This window comes from Phalacrocorax carbo, chromosome 3 (genome assembly GCF_963921805.1).
Source record: "Phalacrocorax carbo chromosome 3, bPhaCar2.1, whole genome shotgun sequence".
Taxonomy (NCBI): domain Eukaryota; kingdom Metazoa; phylum Chordata; class Aves; order Suliformes; family Phalacrocoracidae; genus Phalacrocorax; species Phalacrocorax carbo.
In genome coordinates, this window is record NC_087515.1 from 27,523,749 (window position 1) to 27,545,109 (window position 21,361).

Here is a 21,361-nt window from a genome sequence, read left to right on the forward strand (position 1 = left end):
CCCCTAATTTTTTCTTGGTCTCATTGAAGACTGCTTTGTTAAACATACTGCCACTTTTCAAATTTTTAGTCATTGTCTAATCCTATAGTTTTACTACAGCAAATTGTTTAATAAATCTGTCTGAATATATGCCCACGAGGGAAGATTCACATGTAAGCACAATGCAACAGACATAAGGAACAATGAAAAGCAATGAAATGTTACATTTTTTAACTGCATATATGTTTACTTGGAGAAGTGAATGAATTCTGTATTTAGTAATTATTTGATTAACAATGAAAGTTTCTGTATGGTTTCCATGTCTTTTCTGTTAAGAAGAGCTTCTCCTGTCTTCTGATATATTATTGTAGGTATCTCCTTGTGTTACAAATTCAAAGATACTAAATGGTATAATTACAAGGATTTTTCTCAATCCAGTGAGAAAAGGAGTGAATTTTGAGTTGATTTTCTTCTTACAAATCTAATATTTTCCATTTTGACATTGACAGTAGATGACATTTTAATTATAAATATGTAAATATTCTCACACATGTAAATAAATGTTTTAAGGCTCTGAAAACTTCTCACAAACATAAATAATTTTAGCCTCCAAACAACCCTGTGACGTAAGGAAATAGTATCTATATTTTCACATGCAGTTATTGAGACATGGAAGAATAAAATCACCTTCAGAGATTATTCTTCAGACTAAGCTCTTCAATTCCCATTTATACTGGGTGGTTATAGAAACAGGTTGATTTTCAGAGCTTTCTGGAATTTCTACGTGATCCCATACTCACCCCTGCAGTTCTTAAAGAAAAAGTGATAACAGTAATGGGATTTCCTATTCCTATTTTTAACACAAAGTAGTTAAGGAAGTTAAAATGTGTTTTTCTGCTTGTTTTGAAATAAGCTAGAGTCAAATGAGAAGTCAGTAAGAGAACTTTGAATGCTCTGTCTCTGTTTTGTTACTTTATCATAAAAGTATTGTTTCCCGTGCCATCACTCGCTCATTCAAGTTATTATCCCTGATCTAGTCAAGCAATCAAGAGCCTGCATAAGAATTAGATTTGACAGTGTAAGCCTCAGAGAGAGAATCAATGAAAGGTGGATACATTTTTGGGTTGTCTCTGCATTTGCTGGGTTGCTCTGTTTTGGATATTGTGCCAGAATCATCCATGCATTAAACTAAGAGTTTGTTTCTCTTTTCTCTTGTTGCCTAAATACCCAAGCAGTTCGTACCTCTTTGGAGACTCAATTACAGTTTTGTTTTCTGCAGTTGAACTTAGCACCTGTGCAGGTTTAGAGGTTGATTTTATGGTCTGTGGCCAGGATACTGGACTTGAACATTTCCTTAACACCTCATTGTATAGTCCATACAATTGCAACCTGCTTTACTCATAAATGTACATTTAAAACATGATCACACTATTATTTTGATATCAAGCAAACATTTCACAGATGAAAAGGACCGAAACAAGCTTTAAAATCTGAAGACAGAACAGCAATAATTAATGCTTCTATTACTCTGTTTAAACAGAATATATATTAAGCAGAAGACAGGTAATTAATCCCACTTGAAAGAATATACGCTACTCATCACTCATTTATGAATTCTTCAGTCTCTGCATAAAAGCAGTATCTCAAACAAAGCTAAAATACCTTAGATACAATAACAGGCTAGGTCCTCCAATTCTAATTTAGATTAAACTCCTGAGAGTATATTTTTATAAGGATTACAGTATCAGGCCTAAGGAGTAGCATTAGCTCACTGAAAACTGAACCTATATTTATAAACTGGGTGACGTTTTTCCTGCTGTCAGCCATGGCAAGGAAATTTTATCTCAAATTGGAATGTTGAACCACACCATGGTATTTTTCCAATATCTGAATAAAGTTTACACCAAATTTCTTAATTGTTAATATAAAAATATGTTCATATTAGTTAAAAAAAGAACAGATTATTCCTAGTAGAATGCATTCTAATGTGGCTTAAATATTTTTATGTTTTAAATTTGAGTTCATGGACATAGTTTTATTATATTTGTTGCTAGAGCAGTATTTATAGAATTTTTATAGATGGCTCTTTCCCCAGTAAATTTCATATTAAAAATCCTGTCCTTTTATTATCACTACATACAGAATATTCTGACAGGCTGCAATAAACTAGTTATTTACAAGTTTTAAATTCCTTTTATTTTACAGACATGGTTGTAGCATCATACAAACATGGATTTTTTTCCTTGGGAGTCATTAATGTTTTAAGGAAGGTATTTCTTTTACCTCCTAGAGAAAGTATATCTGGGGATTAACAAGATTATTCACTGGAATTCATGTGGAAGCATAACTGCAGTAGCTGAGAAACGATCATGTTTCCTTTTAGTTCTCAGCAAGAGTAATTGAATGTTGAATATCTTACTAAACGCTGGACTGTGACAGTGTGTTAACACTCCGACTATCTCCTAACAGCAGGGCAATTATTTGCTGAGTGGGATTTTTATAAATCCCCTGGCAGTAGTATGTCCTGATAATTATGATGAAGTGCACTGGTCAGTGTTGATTCAGCAATCCCATCTCTAGCAAATATTTCATTCACAGCTCTCCTTCATGCTTTTACTTTTATGGCTTTTAAAGATCTCTTACCTCTCCTCTCAGCTTGCTTAGAGTTTTTACAGATTACAACGGAGCAAAAACGGATTTTCAAGTTAAATCCCTATTTTGTTGAAGTCATTTCCTTCTTGTTTAACTCATTATTAAAGGACCAGAGTGAGAAAGTAGGACTTTATTTAGGTTCTTACTGTGACAATCACTTGCAAAAACTTCCTCCCTCAAAGCTATTTTTGTAAAGATTAAAAGACTGTTAAAAGAAACATTTATATTTACAATATATTGATTATTTCAGACTTCAGAGTTGACATTGTAATGTGATTAAAACAGATCACACCTTTGTTATAATTAAATTACAGTAAAAATATTTTATAGATGTGAGGATACACTTTCTATTGACTTCATCCTTATATTTTATCTTCAGCTCAACTTCATCAATTTTTAACTTTGCCTGTGTGTAATTATTTGCAGTGCAATAGCTACACTGTATCTGTTAGGGCATATTTTGTTTGGAATTTTATATGTAGATTTTAAAAGCTCAGCCAAGAAATAAGAACGAAGAATACAAAACCATTCATTCATAAATAAAAATTGCAACATCTAAAACTGTTCATATTTTATTATACCACTTGGGATCACCGATCTTTTCTGAAGAACTATCCAGTATAACCAATTCAGCCTTGTCTTTCTCTTTCTACCTGCACCTTTTTCTTTCCTTTCTTTTTTCCTTCTTCCTATTTCTTTTGCTGCTCCCTTCCTTCATAGTTTAGCTTTTAAGGGAAGGTCCTTAATAATTTGTTTGTTGTGTTCTGGGAAAAAACAGTTAAGTCTTTCTTTCCATACAGAAATGATAAACAGGATAAGACAAAAATGGATATTCTACAGCACAGACTAAATACAGAATTAGAAGTCAAAGCAGTACAGAATATAAAAAAACCCAGCAAATATTTTCTTTGCTAATGTTCATTAAATTAATATTTGTTTTCTTATTATATTTTTCTCCTTTTTTATATGCCATCATTAATTAGAAAGATAAGAAAATGATTGGGAGGAAACTAAATGATAGAGTGTTAGAAATGCAAAATGATTCAAAATATTAATGTAATGCTAAGGATGACTGGGTAACAAATGGTACATTTGCCAGTATGCTTGACCTGACACAATTAATATTCCAGGTCATGCTTGGGTTTCCATGATGGAAGGTCTGAGGCAGAGAATTCTAGGGGAAAAATATATCTATTGTATAACTAATTTCTCTCTTTTTTTTTTATTTTTTATTTTCCCTGACGAGTCAGAACCATAGTCTTAAAATAGAAAATATCTGTGCTTTCACACCTCATTTGCCATATTCACCACTGGGCCACCATTCACCAGAAGGGCCTGATGCAAGGAGGTCAGTAAGAAGCTATTAGCAGAGTCCTCTCCTGAGATTTCTTTGGTCTTATTGAGGTGAAAGTTAGCATGACAGTACTGCAAATAACTCAGTTGTAGGTTTTTTAACAGTTAGCACAGATTTCCCCATAGTGTTTGTCACTTTAGAAAATTGTTCCTGGAAATGAAGTCCCAGAAAGCTGGCTTTGACAGAGGCACTTCTTAGTCGTGAAGAACACAGGTACAGAAGAATGTGTCATTCCCCCTGCAGACAAGAAGTACTTTTTGTAACCTATCATATTTTGCAGGGTAGCATATTTTATTTTGGACTAAAGGTGGTGGAAATATTGAATTCAAAGTATAAGGTAATATCTCAAGACTTTTCTACGACTGAAAAAGCAGTATTAACTACAATGGTTTTGTAGTTGCGAGAATACAGTATTAAAGGAGGGAGAAGATGAAGTAATGCTTTTAACACATTGTACTGGTCTCAGGAAGATATGCAAATTTATTAAATACCAAAGGCTTTGATCTTCCAGATTCTTAGATTTCTGCAGGCTGCCAGCTCCCTGCAGAGGATAGAGTGAATAGGGCATCCATCAGTGCACAGCACATGTGCAAAAAATTACAAAAATAAGGTTCTGATTTGCAGAGATATTTAAAAGTGAAGAGAAGCAATTTTGCCAGCGATTGGTCTCAACTGGAAAGTAGAATCAAACTCGTCCCCTTGTCTCTCCTACCAAACTTTGCCCATTTTAAATCTAGGCCTAAAACCTTACCACAAACCTTGGGGAAATTTAGAGTAAATCAGTATTAATTTTATCTATCTAGATAGTAACTCTGCTGAATGCTTTGCTATCTGTATGTTTGAATACTTGAACATATATAATTAAAACGTAAAGTTATTAGCAAAGATTGCTTGAAAAGTTATTACTTAAAAATGCATTTCATAATCAATTTTGACCCAGATCAAATGGTTTGTACTGTAGAAGAAGCAACAACTTTTGAAGTGTTGAACTGACTTCACTAAAACTCCAAATCCATTTTCATAGTTGGTACACTATCTGTATGTGTTTAACTTGAAAGTATGTAAAAAAGGAACAACAAAAGATATCTCTTTGTTAAGACACCTTTCCGCAATAATAAGTCAAAAGACACTGAACCAATGGATTCCCACATCTACTATGGCTAATTTTGGTGTCATTAAAAGGGCTAACAGCCAATCCTATTTGTGCACCTTGAGATATTCAGCAGCATTTCACAGTGTTTGAACCCTTTATGAACTCTAGGTTTTACTACTGCCAAACATTTAATCAAAGAAATGTCGAGTAGAATATACATAGTATCTCAGTAAGTATTGCAAAATGCAGTTTCAGAAAGCCATTACACTCATGGAGCTATTACTTGCTCTAAGTATGACTAACAGAAGCAACGCCAATTCTTAGAGCCCAGACAGCTCATGATTTTGAAGCTATTTTGGCCTCTAATTCTTCAGAAGTAAAAAGTTTAAATTATTTAAGATTATTTAAGGTTATTTTTCCACTCTGAGGAAACAAAAAATAAAACAAACCACCAAACCTGTGCTATGTAGATTGAAATAATTAAATTTCTTGTTTTTAATATTTTGTACACAATTTGCTTTTCAGCTTTTTTTTAAAAAAAAATTTCTTATTTTAAGAAAAGGCTTAAAAAGGGGTGTAAATTCTGGGCAGATGCAGCCTTGATCAAGATTTGCTGCTGATCAACACATCCATGCCTGCCAACTTCAGAGTCGTTACTACGCCATAGCAGTTCATTCCAGATCATCCTGATTCTTGGTGACACCTGTGGAGATGCTTTTCTTCTGGAAAACGTTCACATTTTCAGTGACGTTATGGTTTTCTATAAAATATGTGCTTCATAGATGTACTGTGAGAAAGCAGTATCTCTTCCACTAGCTATGGACCTCTGCAGACACATGGCATGGCTAGAATGCACAGTCTCCATGTTAGCTAGGATACAACAGCTGAGCATAGATGGTGTAGGAACGGGTGGAAGGATAAAGTAACAATACAATGAGCAGTTTAGTGAAAGGTGAAAAGAAGGTAGTCACAGGCAACCATGTTTGTATTTTACTTTTATCAGCAGAGTGAAGGCAAGGATTAATTGATCAGAATGTAGGCACGTCCAATGGCCATGGTAGGACTAATGGAATGTAATTTATAGGGAAGACCTTGACTGTGGCACTTTATATTTGAGAGAACTTGTGCAACAAGTATATAGTGTAAATGCATTCAGTAACTGTGGAACAGTGCAATAAAGCCTGAGACAACATATGGAACTTATGTTCGTGTAGCACTTAGAGGTCACTGAATGTTTGCAAGGAAAAATGTACTGGGCTGATATGAAAATTGCAATAGGGCAATGTCTGAAATGCTCCAAAAATAGTAACAGCTTTAGGAGAATCTGTAACTTTATGAGACGTTTACGTGAGTAAGAGCCAGTCTAGTAGAACCGAACTTTTTAGGTGCAGCTGCATTTTACAGATCATACAGATGGACCTGCGATTTCTTATTCACTGCAGTGATTCTGCTTGCCTGCTGTTTGAAGCATGGATCCCTGCCATTTTAGTTTGGCATCCTGAAGAGCTGAAGGAACAACCAGTAGTTGTTTGGCATACATATGTTTCTACCACTTATCTCTATTCACATTACACATTTAGACTGGTAGTGTAGTAGAATAGTTTATAGGGTTTGCACTAAGGGGGAACATACAACAGAGGGCCAAAATAAATTGTCATTAGGGACAGATCACTTACAAGGTTGAAGAATATAGCCCATAAAATTTTGAATGGCCCCAAAATATTTTGAATAAGCTACCACCTCGGAATATTTTTGTCCATTAAACAGTAAGTTTTATACTGGCTTTATTTAACTGTTTTGACACAAGAAATTGGAATTTCCCAGTAGGGATTGTTGATGAAAAATGCATTAGAGCTAATTGGGAAGTATTCAATCCTCTCAGCCCCAAGAGATTAATACTTTATGGGGAAGCTGATGCTCTACTTAGTTTTCTCATGGGTTCTCAGTAGTGTTACAAAGGAGAAATGCAAGTTTTTAAACATTTACCCTTTTCCTTACCTTTTTCCGCATCATGAAACTGATTTCTTTCCCTACCATTTTTATTCAATACTTCTTACCAGTTGAAATGATGATAAAAGCAAAAGACAATATATTTTAACTAAGCAAATCTACTTTGAAAGTCTTAAGAATACTCTGAGTATACTGTTGTAAAAAATATAATTAACCTTAAAGCAATACAGTATCTTTAAATTAATTTTTACCAGGTGTATTTTAAGCATATATCATCTGTTTTATAGGATATTTAATGGCTTTGTGCAATATGGTATGGGAAATCTAATGTTTAACAGCTCATAATTAATGTGGTAAACTGACATATGTGTATTTGAGAAATGTTTATATACAGCTGATAGAATCCCTATATAGGAATTATTTGGGAACAGTCTGTCACATAATTTAGACCTGCCAGATATTCAGGGATTGTTAATGACATAGGTAACTAGTTCAGAATTTGAAATGTATGCTTTATATTAATAATTGTTACATTAGATCACACTAGTGATGCAATTAATGATGTATCCTGAAAAAAACATATTTCAAATTCAGTGAGGAATGAATCTTTCCGTTTAATTTACAGTTCAGAAATTTTTATTCTGGTTTTTTTTGTTTGTTTTAGTTTTTCATATTAAAGCATATTAAATACATTTGAATAGCTAAAGGCATTTATTGTGAACATTTTGTTGGAAAAAAGCCATTACTGCTTTTTGGTATTTTTCATATTCCTTTTTTTTTTTTTTTTATTTCCCCTTAATTAATCACTCAGTTTTACCTTTAAAGATGCTGCAGTTGCCACTGTTTTACTGCACATTGTAAGTTAGCTAGCACAGAGTTTAAAGGGACAAGAGTTATGTCATCCCTTGCACAAGCATTTATTTTATTCTTTAAGTATGTGTTTGGAAATAATGAATAATATCTTTCTGTTCCTATTAAGTATAGGAATTTAAATTGGAATTTAAATTAAACTTTAAATTTCTAAACAACTATAACAGTTTGCCCTTAAAACTAGATGCAAATTCGTATGCTTTTAATTATTTTTTAAGGGAAAACTGTCACATTTCTTTGACTACTGCTGTGGAAGTTGAAAGATTGAACGTTACTGAAAGAAAACATGGGTTTCAGATACAGGAAGCTCTTCCTTCCATAAAATGAAAATTGCCCTCATCTGAAGGGCTGAAACCCAGATTATACATTACATTGTCTTATTTAGCCCCTTTTGTACCTGTAATACAATGCCCAGAGATGCATTTAAACTATAGATCTATCCCATGTCAGTAGCTGTCAGAAACCTTGTGTAGAACTGTTTATTATCTAGGTTTTTTAAATTAGTTTGATTTATAGAATAAGTACAAGAATGAATTCTAAGTTAGTTAAAGTCAAAGATAACCTCATCTTCTGCTCAGATTGCAGGCATCTACAATTCACCATTCAGAAAATCCCCGGATCCAATGGAACTGCTCCTACAGAAGTCAAAGCCATTGAGCCACAGACGGCAGCAAATTAAGAATCCCTTTGCCTGTGAGCTCTATGACTGGCCAACTTGTACAAGGCCTCCGACTTTCTCCACAGAACAGCCTCTGCCACCTATTGGCAGACAGAAGCCTCAGGTAACATTTTTCTGTGTCTGAGGCAGCTTTTGTTCATATCTTTTATAATAGATCATCATAGACTATGTTGAGTTGGATCATCGAGTCCAAAAATCCCTTTAGTGGATTTATTTTTTATATATAGATCTGGTGCTTGCATTCAGGATATAAAGTCTTTGGAACAGATTTGTCTCAGAGAAAAAGAAACCTAGGTGGTATGTAAAAACAGGGAAGTGTTTACTTTTGGTTTTGGGAGAAAAAATGTCAATTCTGGTATTTCAAAGGGAAGGCCTGACATAATTGAATATCAATATTATGATTCATTAGCGGTAGAATTTTTAATTTCCAATTTTAAATCAGTAAAAAGAATAGGAGAAATGAAAGGTTATAGGACAAATTAACCAGTTGTGATAACTTTTTCCTCTTTTTGCAATTGTTTTCCATATGAAGGCCAAGATACATCATCTCAGTATAGAATAGTTCCTGTTCTTTTGTGTCCACTAGCTGTGTGTCAGCTTTAATTACAAAAACTTCTACATTTTGTTCTGCATCACGGCCAAGTTACCCAGCTCCCATTCTTAACTGTCATGGTCGCAATTTTAATTTCAGTTGACATCAACATATGTTGCTGATAGCTTTTTTTTTTTCCTCTTCTATAAGGTAATGGAGATCTCTAAGTTAATGCATCAGAACGAACATCCCACAAGATGGCAAAACAGCCTTTGCCACCTTATTATCAAAACCTGCTGGGAATATGCCCAAGGTACACAGCAGATAGACTTTTGAGACCTTTATGTTCCTCACTTGATGACGGTACAATGTCATGTAGCTTTTGCCAGTATATGCCTGATACAGGTACTTTTCGGTTAGAAGTATTCTGTCTTTCCCTCTATTCTGAAGAATTTTTCAGTTCACCCAACCTACTGAGCCTTCTGCTGACCTCACACATACACTTTCAGTGCTGGCTTGATTTCAAATGACCACGTCTTCAGAACATCTTATGCTTTTTTTTCTTTTGTACTCTGTCCTATATTTAAATTTTCTCTTCTGTAGTTTGCTTAGAAAGCCAATGCTTCTAAAGCGTCCTTCCCAGTAACTGTCACTGAAGCTGTCATTTAGCTACAGAAATTAAATAACAGTAATGAGCAATAAAAAAGTATAATATATCTTTATTGGTATTTTACTCCTCTGAGTCAATATGGTTATTTTCACTATATTATTACAGCCCTTGGTAGAGGAGATCTGAACACAGTCTTAAGTTTGAACTACTGCTGGGTTCAAACAATGTGTATGCATGCCATCTGCCACAATTCACCAGTAGTTTATTGATTGCATTCACATTGCTCTTCAGTAGGGCCAGCTGTGGGCATACGGGCTAACCCACGCAGAAGAGGCTTTTCTCATCTTTCTGTAATGACTGACTTGTCCATAGCAGGACGAGTCTGTATCAGTTGTGGGACATGAAGGCAGAGGCAATTTGGTTAGAGCATGAGGAGAAGATGCAGGCCTGCCAGAATACCTCTGGAGAAGGAGAGGTGAGCCACACAGAGAACCACGCTGCTTATAACAGTAGGCACCAACTTCAGGGCAATTCTCCACCTTTGTCCTTCACTGCTTCTGTTCTCCCTACCTTGACTGCTTGAGCTTCCTCATTGAATGAATTCATTGACTCATTAGAATTGAGACAAAGTGCAGGCCAACAAACAGTTTGGGTGATCAGGAAGTTTGGAGTTGAGGTAAACATGACATTATAGCTTTACCTTCTGGGCCCAAAGGGGCTATGATGGTCCTTCAGTGTGATGTAACTAAATGCACAGTCTCTCAGGATAGAGGGGAAGATTTTGCCTCGGGGACATGGTTTAGGAGTCATACTTTTAAATAAAGAGGGACCTCAGAGGTTTTCCATTGTTAAGTTGCTCTTGCAAAACTGCCTGACTGAATACAAAGTATCTTACAAGCTTCTCTTTGGATTTCTAGTATTTTATAGACCTTTCTAAGTTCAGACGCATGCACAGCAGTCGTGCACAGATAGCCTTTTGGAACAAACCAGAAGAGTTCTGTTTATTTTCTGCACCTCAAAGAGGGAATTTACTATATAATACTTTAATCCTTTCAGCACCCTGGGATGTACGCTGTGGGGTAAATTTTCAAAGCACAGAGCGTGGATTTAACTGCGCGACTCTTATTGATGTTAATGGGAGTCACACGGCTAAATCCCTGCACAACACTTTGACAATTTAGGGTTGTATGCCTAAGAAAAGGACACTGGTTTGAGCTGATGAAACAGTAGGAAATGAAAACCCATCAGAACGCATCATCCTGAAAGTTGTCTGGTGTGACAATAAGGAATTTAATTACTAGATATACTTGTGTCCTAGTTCTCTGTGGCAACACTTTTTGGCACCAAGCTTCTTTTTTCTAACATCTATCAGGCCCCATGTGAGTCACTTGTTACTTCACTATTCTTTCAGGTATCTGAAATTTGTATTGCCCATAGGGTTGGATATTTTATATGAGAATGTCAATTAAATAAGTTTAAAAGAAAAAAAATAGCTCAGCTAATTTTTAATTAATCAGCTGATCTATCAGCTTTCGCTTAGGGAAATGGGTATTTAGCATTTTATAGGTAAGCTCTGTGTGTATAAGATAGTGTATTTAAAAGAAAAGTTTTAATGATGCTTATACATCAGTCAGATCTATCATTTATATTACTGAGTTTACTAGAATTACAGTTTGATGGAAACACAGATAATACTAAAATTAGTCATCTGTTCATTAAAAGGCATTAATAACAGAAAGCATGTTGCCATTTTTAGGGGATTTTTTTGCATGCTGTTAGCTTTCCTGGAATGGGCATGGTGAAGAACATGCGATTTAATGTAGATCATAATTCTTAAATGAGTTTCTGATTTTATGGTAAAATACTAAGAACGCCGATATGCTAACCTTTATCTGGCAGACCAGTCGGTAGCGAGATTTGTGCTACTCAGTACAAATTCTGAAGATAGAACACAGAGTTTTGTGAGTTGCGTTCTGGGTGAAAATGGTTGGTTGACTCCCTCCCTTACTTTCCTAGCCTGACCTCCCCAGGAAGATTCCCATTTTGAATCTGGATGCCTGAAATGCTTGCAGGCACTGCCAATTTGAAAACATTTGTAAGCACCATTCTACCACAAGATTCCACAAAAGTTAAAATTAATCTTGTAAAATGGGCATAGGTAAATGGATTTTTTAGAGGTCTTATCATCTTAGATATATTCCTTAGGTCCCTATTGTTACGTAAGTGTCTTCAAATACATGATTTAGAGGAATGGAAAAATCGGCAGGGAATGTTTAGAACTATCGTAATATTCTAACATACGTATCCCACTTTCATTAGTGACAGATGCCACAGCCTTGTTTGAGAAACCTTTGCTTAGTTACAGTCTTTCTCCCCTCCTTCCATTAGTAGTTGGTCTCTATTAATTTCATTTGAACTATGGATTGAGAAAGAGTTAGAAGGTCTTGGAAATTACAGATGGAAAAAAATCCGTGCTTGGATACCTGATTTGACCCTTACACTGATGGAATGTGAGTCAATATTTTGCAATGAAGAAAAAATACAATATTCTGAAAGACTATTTTCTAAAAGCAAATGTATTTATCTTGATATTATTTGACAGTAGTACATTTCTTCTTTGCTCCATATCCACTTCATGCAAACATATTGCAATACAGAGTATTAATTTTTTATTGACTTTTAAACTTTTTTTATAACTTGGTCAACTGATTGTATATTACTAGACCATTGCTTACTAATTTTAATGACCTCTTCTAGTATTGATTATTCTCTTACAAGTGTTAACACTTTTCATTCTGTTTTTAAAGACTTACTGAGGTCATATTAAATGAATGTATTTTATTTATGCAGACTTAGAAAGTAGAAGCAACAAAACACCTGCAAGAAGTGTAAATACTACTCTCACTTGCTTACTAGGACCTTTAAAAAGATCTCCAAATCATGGTTCTGTGCCTTTAAAAAGTAAAGTTCCAGTAAAAATCCATTAACTACTTTCAAATATAGCAATCCTCCTGTCCAGCTGTGAAAAGTACTAGATGATACTTATTTGCCATTTGTGTTATTTACGGTCCATGACTTTTATGGTAACTGGTTCCTATTATTGGTTTCTATTAATGTAAAACATAAGTGAACATAAATGAGGCGTGAATCATTTCTTTTTATTAGCCCCACAGTCTTCACTCAGTGCTTGCAGTAACTCCAGCTGTGACTTGTTAGCGATAACCTATTTAAAGAAGAATATCTTTAAGAATAAAGGCTGTGATTAGGATTCTTTGTCTGTTCATGGTTTCAGAAGGTTTCACTAGTTCATTGCAGGATCAACAATGATGAAAATAAAATAAAAATTAATTAGCAACACTTCTAAATCCAGACTTGCCACTAAGCTGTCCTGAGCGTAATATGGCACAAATTATACTCCAGGTAAGTTCTTACTGGTTAGTACTAAAAGCAAGACATAAAGTATGTCACTTTGCACAGACTCCTGCTGTTATTTATTTGCATTGTTAACTAATAGATGCTGATATAATCAGTTATTAAAGAATATACTCTAGAAGAAAGATCTATACATGTATATAGAGAGACTTGTGAAAGAATGATGAGCTTTCTTTTTGAGAATGATAAATTAATGTAGAATTAGACTTTTCAAAAATGCAAAAATGAAGTCATTAGTTTGAATTGTATTAGAAGAATTATATCTTAAGTAATTTATTAAGTTCCCTTCCAGATAACTTTACAGTTAAATTTTAAAAAGCTTGTTCTTTAAGGTAAAACATTATTTATCCTATAAAAGGAAATTACAAGCTTTCTGCTTAAGCAGAATCTAGATATAGTTAATACTTGCATATCAGGTTTTATTTCACCAATATTTTTTCTAAGGAAAACCTAAGTTTTCCTAATCAGTTCTAACAATGTATTGTTTTAAAATAATAAATATTTATTAGTAAAATAAATCTTGCGTGCACATTTCTCATTCTCTCTTTGGAGCTTTAGAGCGTGTTACCAACCTTTGTGTTATCTGTAACTCTCTATCAAAATAAACTGCTTTAATTATTTTGGAAGAAAAGTCTTGCTACACTTCCCAGACATTCTGTGTCCTCTTTCATCAGTGATGTGTCATGAATAAAAGAAGGAGAGAAAAGAACTGTAACTCCACAATAAAACACTTACATTATCCTCTACCTTTCAGGGGCCTTTCCGCGATACTGCTGAAGTATTGCGGCAGCGCTACAAGCCTTTGGAACCAACCTTGCGAGTGGCAGCATCAATCAATTCACCACTAGAGAAGGCCAGAGAGGAAATGAAAAGGGAGGAATGGAGAAACCGTATACATGACAATGAGTAAGTTCTTTGTTTTTTCTTGTATTGTTGTGAGAATGTTTTCTTTATTCCGTTGCTTTCAGAAACCTTTCATGCCTGACAAAATGAAATGTCAAACCTGACAGCTTACTAGCAAAGATTCTATGTACATACTTCTAAATTCTGTGTCCTTAGATTATAAACTGTTCAGGGCAGAGACCCTATCTTGTAATTGTGTGACACATGCCATCCATATCTATGAATCTGTAGGAGAACTTGTAATAATAATAATCATATGTGATGCAACAGAGGGGTTTAACAGGAAATAAAAAAACAAATGCAAATTCTGTTTTGCCACGTGCACCTTGCTAAAGAAAAAATAGTTTCAGTCTTCATATTCAGGGAGCTTACAGACTATGGGAGGAAAAATGGTGTTGCATGCCAATGAGACTTGCTTTCTCTCCCAGTAGACTACCAAAGCTCACCTGGAAGTGAAGGGAGCATATGTTGCACCTGTTAGAACATGATGCAAAAAGTGTAATCGTCTTTGAAGCAGTTTGGTTTCCTAAGCCGTAGCATCTGTAGTAGTGTCAGACAGGCCAGTTCTTTTCCACACAATCCCAAATACAGACATAATCCATCCCAAAACATTTAAGGCTTCTGTCCCAAAAGATTTAAGGCTATTGCCAAAATATTTCCAAACCTTTTCTTATCATAATGGAACTCTTTTGTCCAATTATAATAAAAGCCTGTTAAGTCACCTGCTCTGGCTTTGTAGTTAACTGGAAAAAAATTATGTTTGGTCAACTTATCCCCTGAATTCACTGCTCTTGGCAATCCTTTGGCGCTTTAATAGTGGAATTCAGGACAGAAAAGAATCACTTTTCCTCATGAGCAGCCTGTGATCCACTGATTCACTGGGACACAATCCTTTGCTATCTTTGATCTGTTTCAAGCTCTTCTATCAGCTCCATGTTGCCACTTATCAGCTTCAGGACTGGGGCTTAAGAATGCTAGAATCAATTACATTTGCATGGTTTGGCTTTTATGTTTTTATTATTGGATCATTTTCCTCTCATTTTCCCCGATTTAATATTAGCAGTGACTTTAAATGGAAATTCTACTCAAAAACAGTTTTGAAAAAAAAAAGAATCTCTTAGTTTGGCTACTTTTCCACTTTTAGGCAATGTTAGTTTTTTATATTTGGTCCCAAAATCAGGTATAGTACTTTCCATTCCTTTTGTACCAAAACCATAACTGAGTTAAGTTACAAGTAAAAATGAACTTCAGTTTTCTATTCCTCTCTGTATTCTTTCATATATTGGGGTGAGGGGGAAGCAGCTTAACTTTCACACCTCAGCGTAACTTTGGGCCTGGTTTTGGTTTTAACTTTTATTTCTAGCTTCTTCCAGTGAAATGTAAAAAAAAAAAACCCAAACAATACTAGGTCATGATTAATGTTCTACCTCTCATTTAAAGTGTTCTTTTTACTGAATAAGTTTTGACGGATGCATTCCAGGTGAGGATGGATGATATCTTTCATTATAAGCATAGCTATATTGCCCAGTCTTTATTTGATGGGGTTTTTCCCCAGGCATCACTGTGTCAACAGTTTCAGAAGGTCAGATCTGGTAATAAATATTTCACTGGCTCTCTTCAGTGAGCGAATTGTGAAGCTTTGGTCTGTATAGTTTAAATTTGAGGTCTCGAGCTTGGACAGATATTAATTGATCAGGGTTCTCTATTTACCTTATGGGTAAAGAAGCATTTAGTGCCATCCTTAATGCACAGAGGCAATGTCCTAACACCAATGATTCTCAGCTTCATGCACGCTAAATGCATAGCGTATTATACATTTTCAGGCAGTAATCATTCCGTTTGTGCTTCATATTCAACCAACCATGCAAGGGTCACATCTGTAACCTTGAAAAAAAAGGTGATGACAGAGTTGCAGGTCATCATCAGGACTAACGCTCAGTAGTAATGCTGCAGCTGCTGTGTGGGATGCCAGTCTCCAGGGAGGAGTCAGCAAAGGGTTACTTAGGTTCTACAGTAGTTTTTTCTCAGCACTGTCTATTATGAATTGACAAATTTCTGTCTCTTTCTATGTAATTGTGTACTGTGGGACTGTATTTTTTCCTGGTAGTGCTTCCTATGCTGATTATTCTCCTGTTTTAGAAAATAAGGAGGGAATGAACAGTGGAAGTGTGTGGCATTTGTTAAGAAAGCTTGTGTTTGCATAAATCTGCAAACTTAATCCTTGATCTGTATATTTCCAGAGTGAGTATTGTGTGATATCTCTTAAGACAGAAAAATTGTCGGTGCATACCTGCAATTTCCAACAACACTCAGAATTCCCACTCACCTCTGATAATCAGGGTTCTTTAAAGTGGTAATACGTTTTTTCTAAGTGTTTCAAGCTCTGAGAAAGTTTTTGCTTCTTATAAAATGCAGAAATAATTGAAAAAGCTATGGGAGAGTTTGAGGCGGGTGGAAGCAGTACAAATGAAAGCCAGAGAGAATGTGCTTACTTAAAGAAACTGCTGGATTTTCCTATTTTGTAATGAAGGAGCAACTGGGTAATAGCCTAATAAGGAATGCTTTTTCTCGTGTAACTGAAGCTGTTATTGCCTTATTGTGCTATTTTTCATACAAATGAAGTGTTTTCCCCTCCACTTGGATAGGAATGACAATTGGACTCCTTTGGGATGGCCACTTAATAAACTAGTGTCTAGTTTGAGACACCAACTGCTGGATCCAGCAGATTTAGATCACTAAGCATGAAAAGTTCTTTACTCAGTTGCATGCAGCTGCATGCCGGCCTAATTTTCCAGCGAAAAAATGTAAATTACTTTCATTAACTTCACTGAAATCTGTCTCATGTAATATGCCTCATGCTTCAAAGTACACTATTAAACATCTTTATAAAATCAACATAGATCAGAATGAGTTGCAATGTGGTGATAGAATAGGGATATACCAGCAGTAGTGTAAGGTTGAGGCTTCCTGATTTATTGTAGTCTTCTAGTGTGACATCAGGCTGGTCACCTCAGCTTCTGGCTATGTCCGTGCTCAGTGCTGTACTGGAGGCAGCCAAGCTAGTCCTGAACGCACTGGTTCCCTCGTGTGCAGCAAAGTGCAATGTTTGAGCACCCTGCCTCTGACATGCTGTGCGATCGTTGCAGCACCAAGCTCCTCATGGCCTTAGTCTCAGCAAGAAAATGCTTTCCTTTAGAACCAGCTTAGGTGCTTCCATGCTACATAGTGATGCCCACGAAAGGTACACTTACAGAGAAGTGAATGATCTAAATAAGCTCGATACTTGGAGATCATCAGTGTTATGAGCTGCCTGGTATTAATGGTAATAAAATTTAAAAAGCAAGTCACTTTGATAAGATTTAATATTTTTAAAAAATCTTATAAATTCTACATTTATAAGATCTTTTCCTCTGTTTCTGACTTAGCTGCAGTGGAAATGGCTGCTACATTCAGTGTCATACAAATAAAACACATCTGAAAACTTTTTTCAAATTATACTTAGTTGTTCATATGCTTTGCAACTTCAGCAATTTGCATATTTTCTGGACTGTTATTGTATTATGATAAACAGGGATTATCATATATTTTCAGATAATGTTTTCTTAACAATTCAACTTCTATTTGTAACTCTTCCATTTATTTTAATTACTAGCACAGTGTGCAACATTTATTAATCAGCAGAGTCTTTTTAAGTTAAAATACTAAATTAGCTAACCCCATTAACACAGAATACTCCAAACAAGCAGTAATAGGAGAGGTAGTTACTGTGCAAATCGTATTATACATGCGGGTGCTCTAGGGCACAGTTAAGCATGATTACCCTCTTTTGATCCAGTATTCCTCTGCTTCTTCCAGCTAATTTCCACTGGAAATTTACAAAGTAGCGCCTTCATTTTTCCATCTTAATTTTTCTAATGAAGTTCTGGTACTTTATAACACTGGGGATGCAGATAATAAGTATGTGTATAATTAAGAAGTTCCGGAATTTGCTGCAGAAGAGATCTCTTTTATTTCCTACAAGAACTAGACTATGCTTTTCTTTGCCACTTTACATTATCCCAGACAGGGGTTAAACAAAAACAGCCAGGTGATTCTTAGATTTACCAATGTTAGGATAAAAGTGATTGATAATTGATTGAAAAAGTATATATTTAGTATATTACTGTAGGCAATGTGTAATAAAGCACCCGAAATAACTTTCTTATGGATGAAAATACTGCACTAAAGGTAATCTGACTAGATATGTTAGGTAAAACAGTCTGTCTTTATTTTTATAAATAACACTTTGGTTTTAATATGTATTCATTATGAACTAAATAATGGCTCCCCTGCTGTAATTGTTTTGCTATGGAAAACCACTGTGCTTCTTCCTTTGTTCCCTGAGTGATAAGATAGACGCTTTTGGATTTTATGAAGAAATTACTTCAGGTATAACCCAAATTTGAAAGCTTAAAATTAATTTCCTGTTTTATTTAAAGAAAAATAAAAAACATTAAAGATTTACAGCTTCCTGATAGAGAAGCATAGTTTGTTTGGAACTTATAGGTCATGGTTTTCTTCAAAGTGAGATAAAATTATTTTATTTAAATTAGATCAAGACAACAAGGAATTGAATTGCTATTGCATAGAACCACTTTAGATAAAAATTGAACAACACTATCACACATCTAGAGTTAAGATTTTGGCAGTATTTTTACTAAATTTCAAAAATGTACAGTACATAGAAATATGATGAAAGTCTGAAAAAACATGTAAGCAGAATATTCCTTTTAGTTCTCTAGTTTTAGTATTTCTTATGTGTCCTGGTAGTGTAGCATATATGGCAATCTGGCAGTAGATCTACTGCCAGTTCTTTCTCAGAAGCCTGGGTAAAGTTTGAAGCATTTCTGGTATCAGGATTACATGCTTGCACTGCTAGACTACTGGGATTTTGTCTCTTGGGCAGATCCAGAGAACATGCTAAAGGACCACTCTGGATTTTTGCTGCCATTTAAATTCAAGAAGAAGTGAATGCCTCTGAACTGTGTCCTGTTAGTAGGTACCATAAAGCACTGGGATGCTGCCACCCAGCAGTAAATGATGGACCTGAGGAGTCTTCTTGTTTGTGCTGCTTCTCTAGCCTCTCACAGTGCCATAAACACCAGTGCCTACTGCTGCTTCTATCATCTTGGTTGATCCAGCTGGAAAGTCTTCAGTATCTAAAAGGCTTCTTCCTTCTCCTGTCACAACAGTGAGAGATTTCACAGTAAAAGAGAGAATGGAAGGAAGAAATGGTGGGTGAGGAGATGCAGGAAGAAAGGTCATGAGGGAGTAAAAATGTGGGTAAAAGAAGGATTAGAGACATGAAACTAAGTAGCAGGGAGGTACAGGATGGGATGAGTTGAAGGAAAAGAGAAAGCAATTTTTATTTTTGTTAACAGCAAATATCTAGATCATCTCCTGAAATTCAAATACATGCCACTAGCAGCTGTCAGGTCCAGGACTGGCTATGAAGTCAAGGCTTCTAGGTCTTTTTACGCTAATTAGGTTCAACATAACACGGTCCTGGCAACAGTGCAGCTGGCCTTCATTACCAGTGACACTGCCAGCTTTGGTCCCGGTACTCCCTAAGGTTGTGTATGTGTAATACTGCTATTTGTAGAACCTGAGATAGTTTCTGATTTTTTGTTCCAACTCTTTGTCCCTGTCTTGAATGTATTCTTTGGCATATCTCTCATTCTGTCTTTTGTGGTGGGTGAAATGAAATGAAAAAATTCATTTTTAAATTTATTTCTGTAGGGAAAGTTCACCTCCCATTAAATCATCAACTTTTGGAAAGGCTCATCTTATACTAAGTATGTTTTATAGCACAATATAACATCAATATGGAATTTAATTCTTCCTTGATCCTACTACTTATGTCTATGTCATATTTACTGAAAACCTTTAAGAATTTCTGAATTTACACTTAAATCACAAGGAAAAGCTGAAACACAGATGTTAGAATCCTGTGAGTCAGCTTTTGTGGAAAAAAACTATTGAGGTCTAAACTTGTGCAGTTGAGAATGGCATCATACCATTCTCCGAATTTAATTTTCCTCTCCTTCCATCACTCTCTTCTGTCACATCCAGAGCACATACTGTCATTAATTTGGGGAAAAGCTGTGTCAGGTGTATATAGAAAGCTACAGAACACAATGCCATTACTACAGTGTTTTGTAGTGCTATTGCTTTTTACTATGATTATTGGTTGTGGGGGTATAATGACTTTTGTATGACTCCCATTAAATTGGTTACCCTACTTAACACAAAAAATTGTTTTAATGTTCTTTTTAATTACTTATTCACATAGAGTAATGAAAATTCTTTCTTTAAACAGACATTGAATTTGTAAGCATATGATTCTTGTAGCTAGATCATTATCTCAATAAGGATCTGTCCACCTGGCAGAACTATAGACAGAGGAAAAAAAGAAAGTTTCTACTTTACACCATTATACCCTGTCATATTTTTAATGTTCTTTCATTTCAATATTTTTTATTTTTCAATGTTCTTCCCCAAAAATTCAGTGTTACTTTAATATTTTTTTATTCAGCTATAGACATACATTGCAGGCTGTATGGCACATACTCCCGTTGATGTTCTTACAGGAGTTATGCAGCAGAATGCAGAAGACCACCTTTGTGCTAAACTACATGTAGAACATACTGTTAGTTGTGTCTTAAAGTGTTACAATATACGTTGTTTTTTGTTGTTGTTGTTTGGAATCATGGTAGGACATAGATTACTCTGAGTATTTGTTTGCCAAAAAGACAAAGATGAGCTGATCCACAGTAAAATCAAAACCTGTATGTAGGAAATTTTATAGGGAGAACTATAATAATTTACTTTATCTTCTACTTTCCTCAAGATTTTTTTTGCCTTTTTGTGTATAAATTTTACAGACATAGTATTCGTATTAAATTATGAATGCTATGGCTCAACTAAATTCTGTGCATATACGGGCAAATCCCTAAACTGCTAGCCTTGTCTTCTCAGCTATCCAATCCCCTGAGAAAGCCAATTTTCTTTCATGTCTGAACAAAAGAAAAATGTACTATTAAAATGCAATTCAGAAGTGATAAAAACTGCAAGTGGAGCAGCCGGCTCACAGCACCTTCAATGTATTCTCTGGGACACTGGGGCCACATTAATTTTTGTGTGTGTGTGATGTCCATCCCATGTGCAAATTAGCATTACAAGTACCATAATCTGTCTTATGTGAGAGTGTCCTTTCCCATGAGTATACACATGCTACTATAGCTTTGTATAATTTAAAAGTCTGCTAA

General features: G+C 35.2%; 1 protein-coding gene across 2 annotated transcripts in view; it reads left to right on the forward strand.

The window, feature by feature from the left end:
* SPATA17 (spermatogenesis associated 17) overlaps positions 1–21,361 on the forward strand; it is a 95,421-nt gene that overhangs the window by 48,983 nt on the left and 25,077 nt on the right. For both annotated transcript variants that reach the window (XM_064446270.1, XM_064446269.1), the window contains exons 7-8: positions 8,477–8,680; positions 13,906–14,057. In XM_064446270.1, the coding sequence (XP_064302340.1) occupies positions 8,477–8,680; positions 13,906–14,057 (356 nt within the window). The remainder of the gene's footprint in view (positions 1–8,476; positions 8,681–13,905; positions 14,058–21,361) is intronic.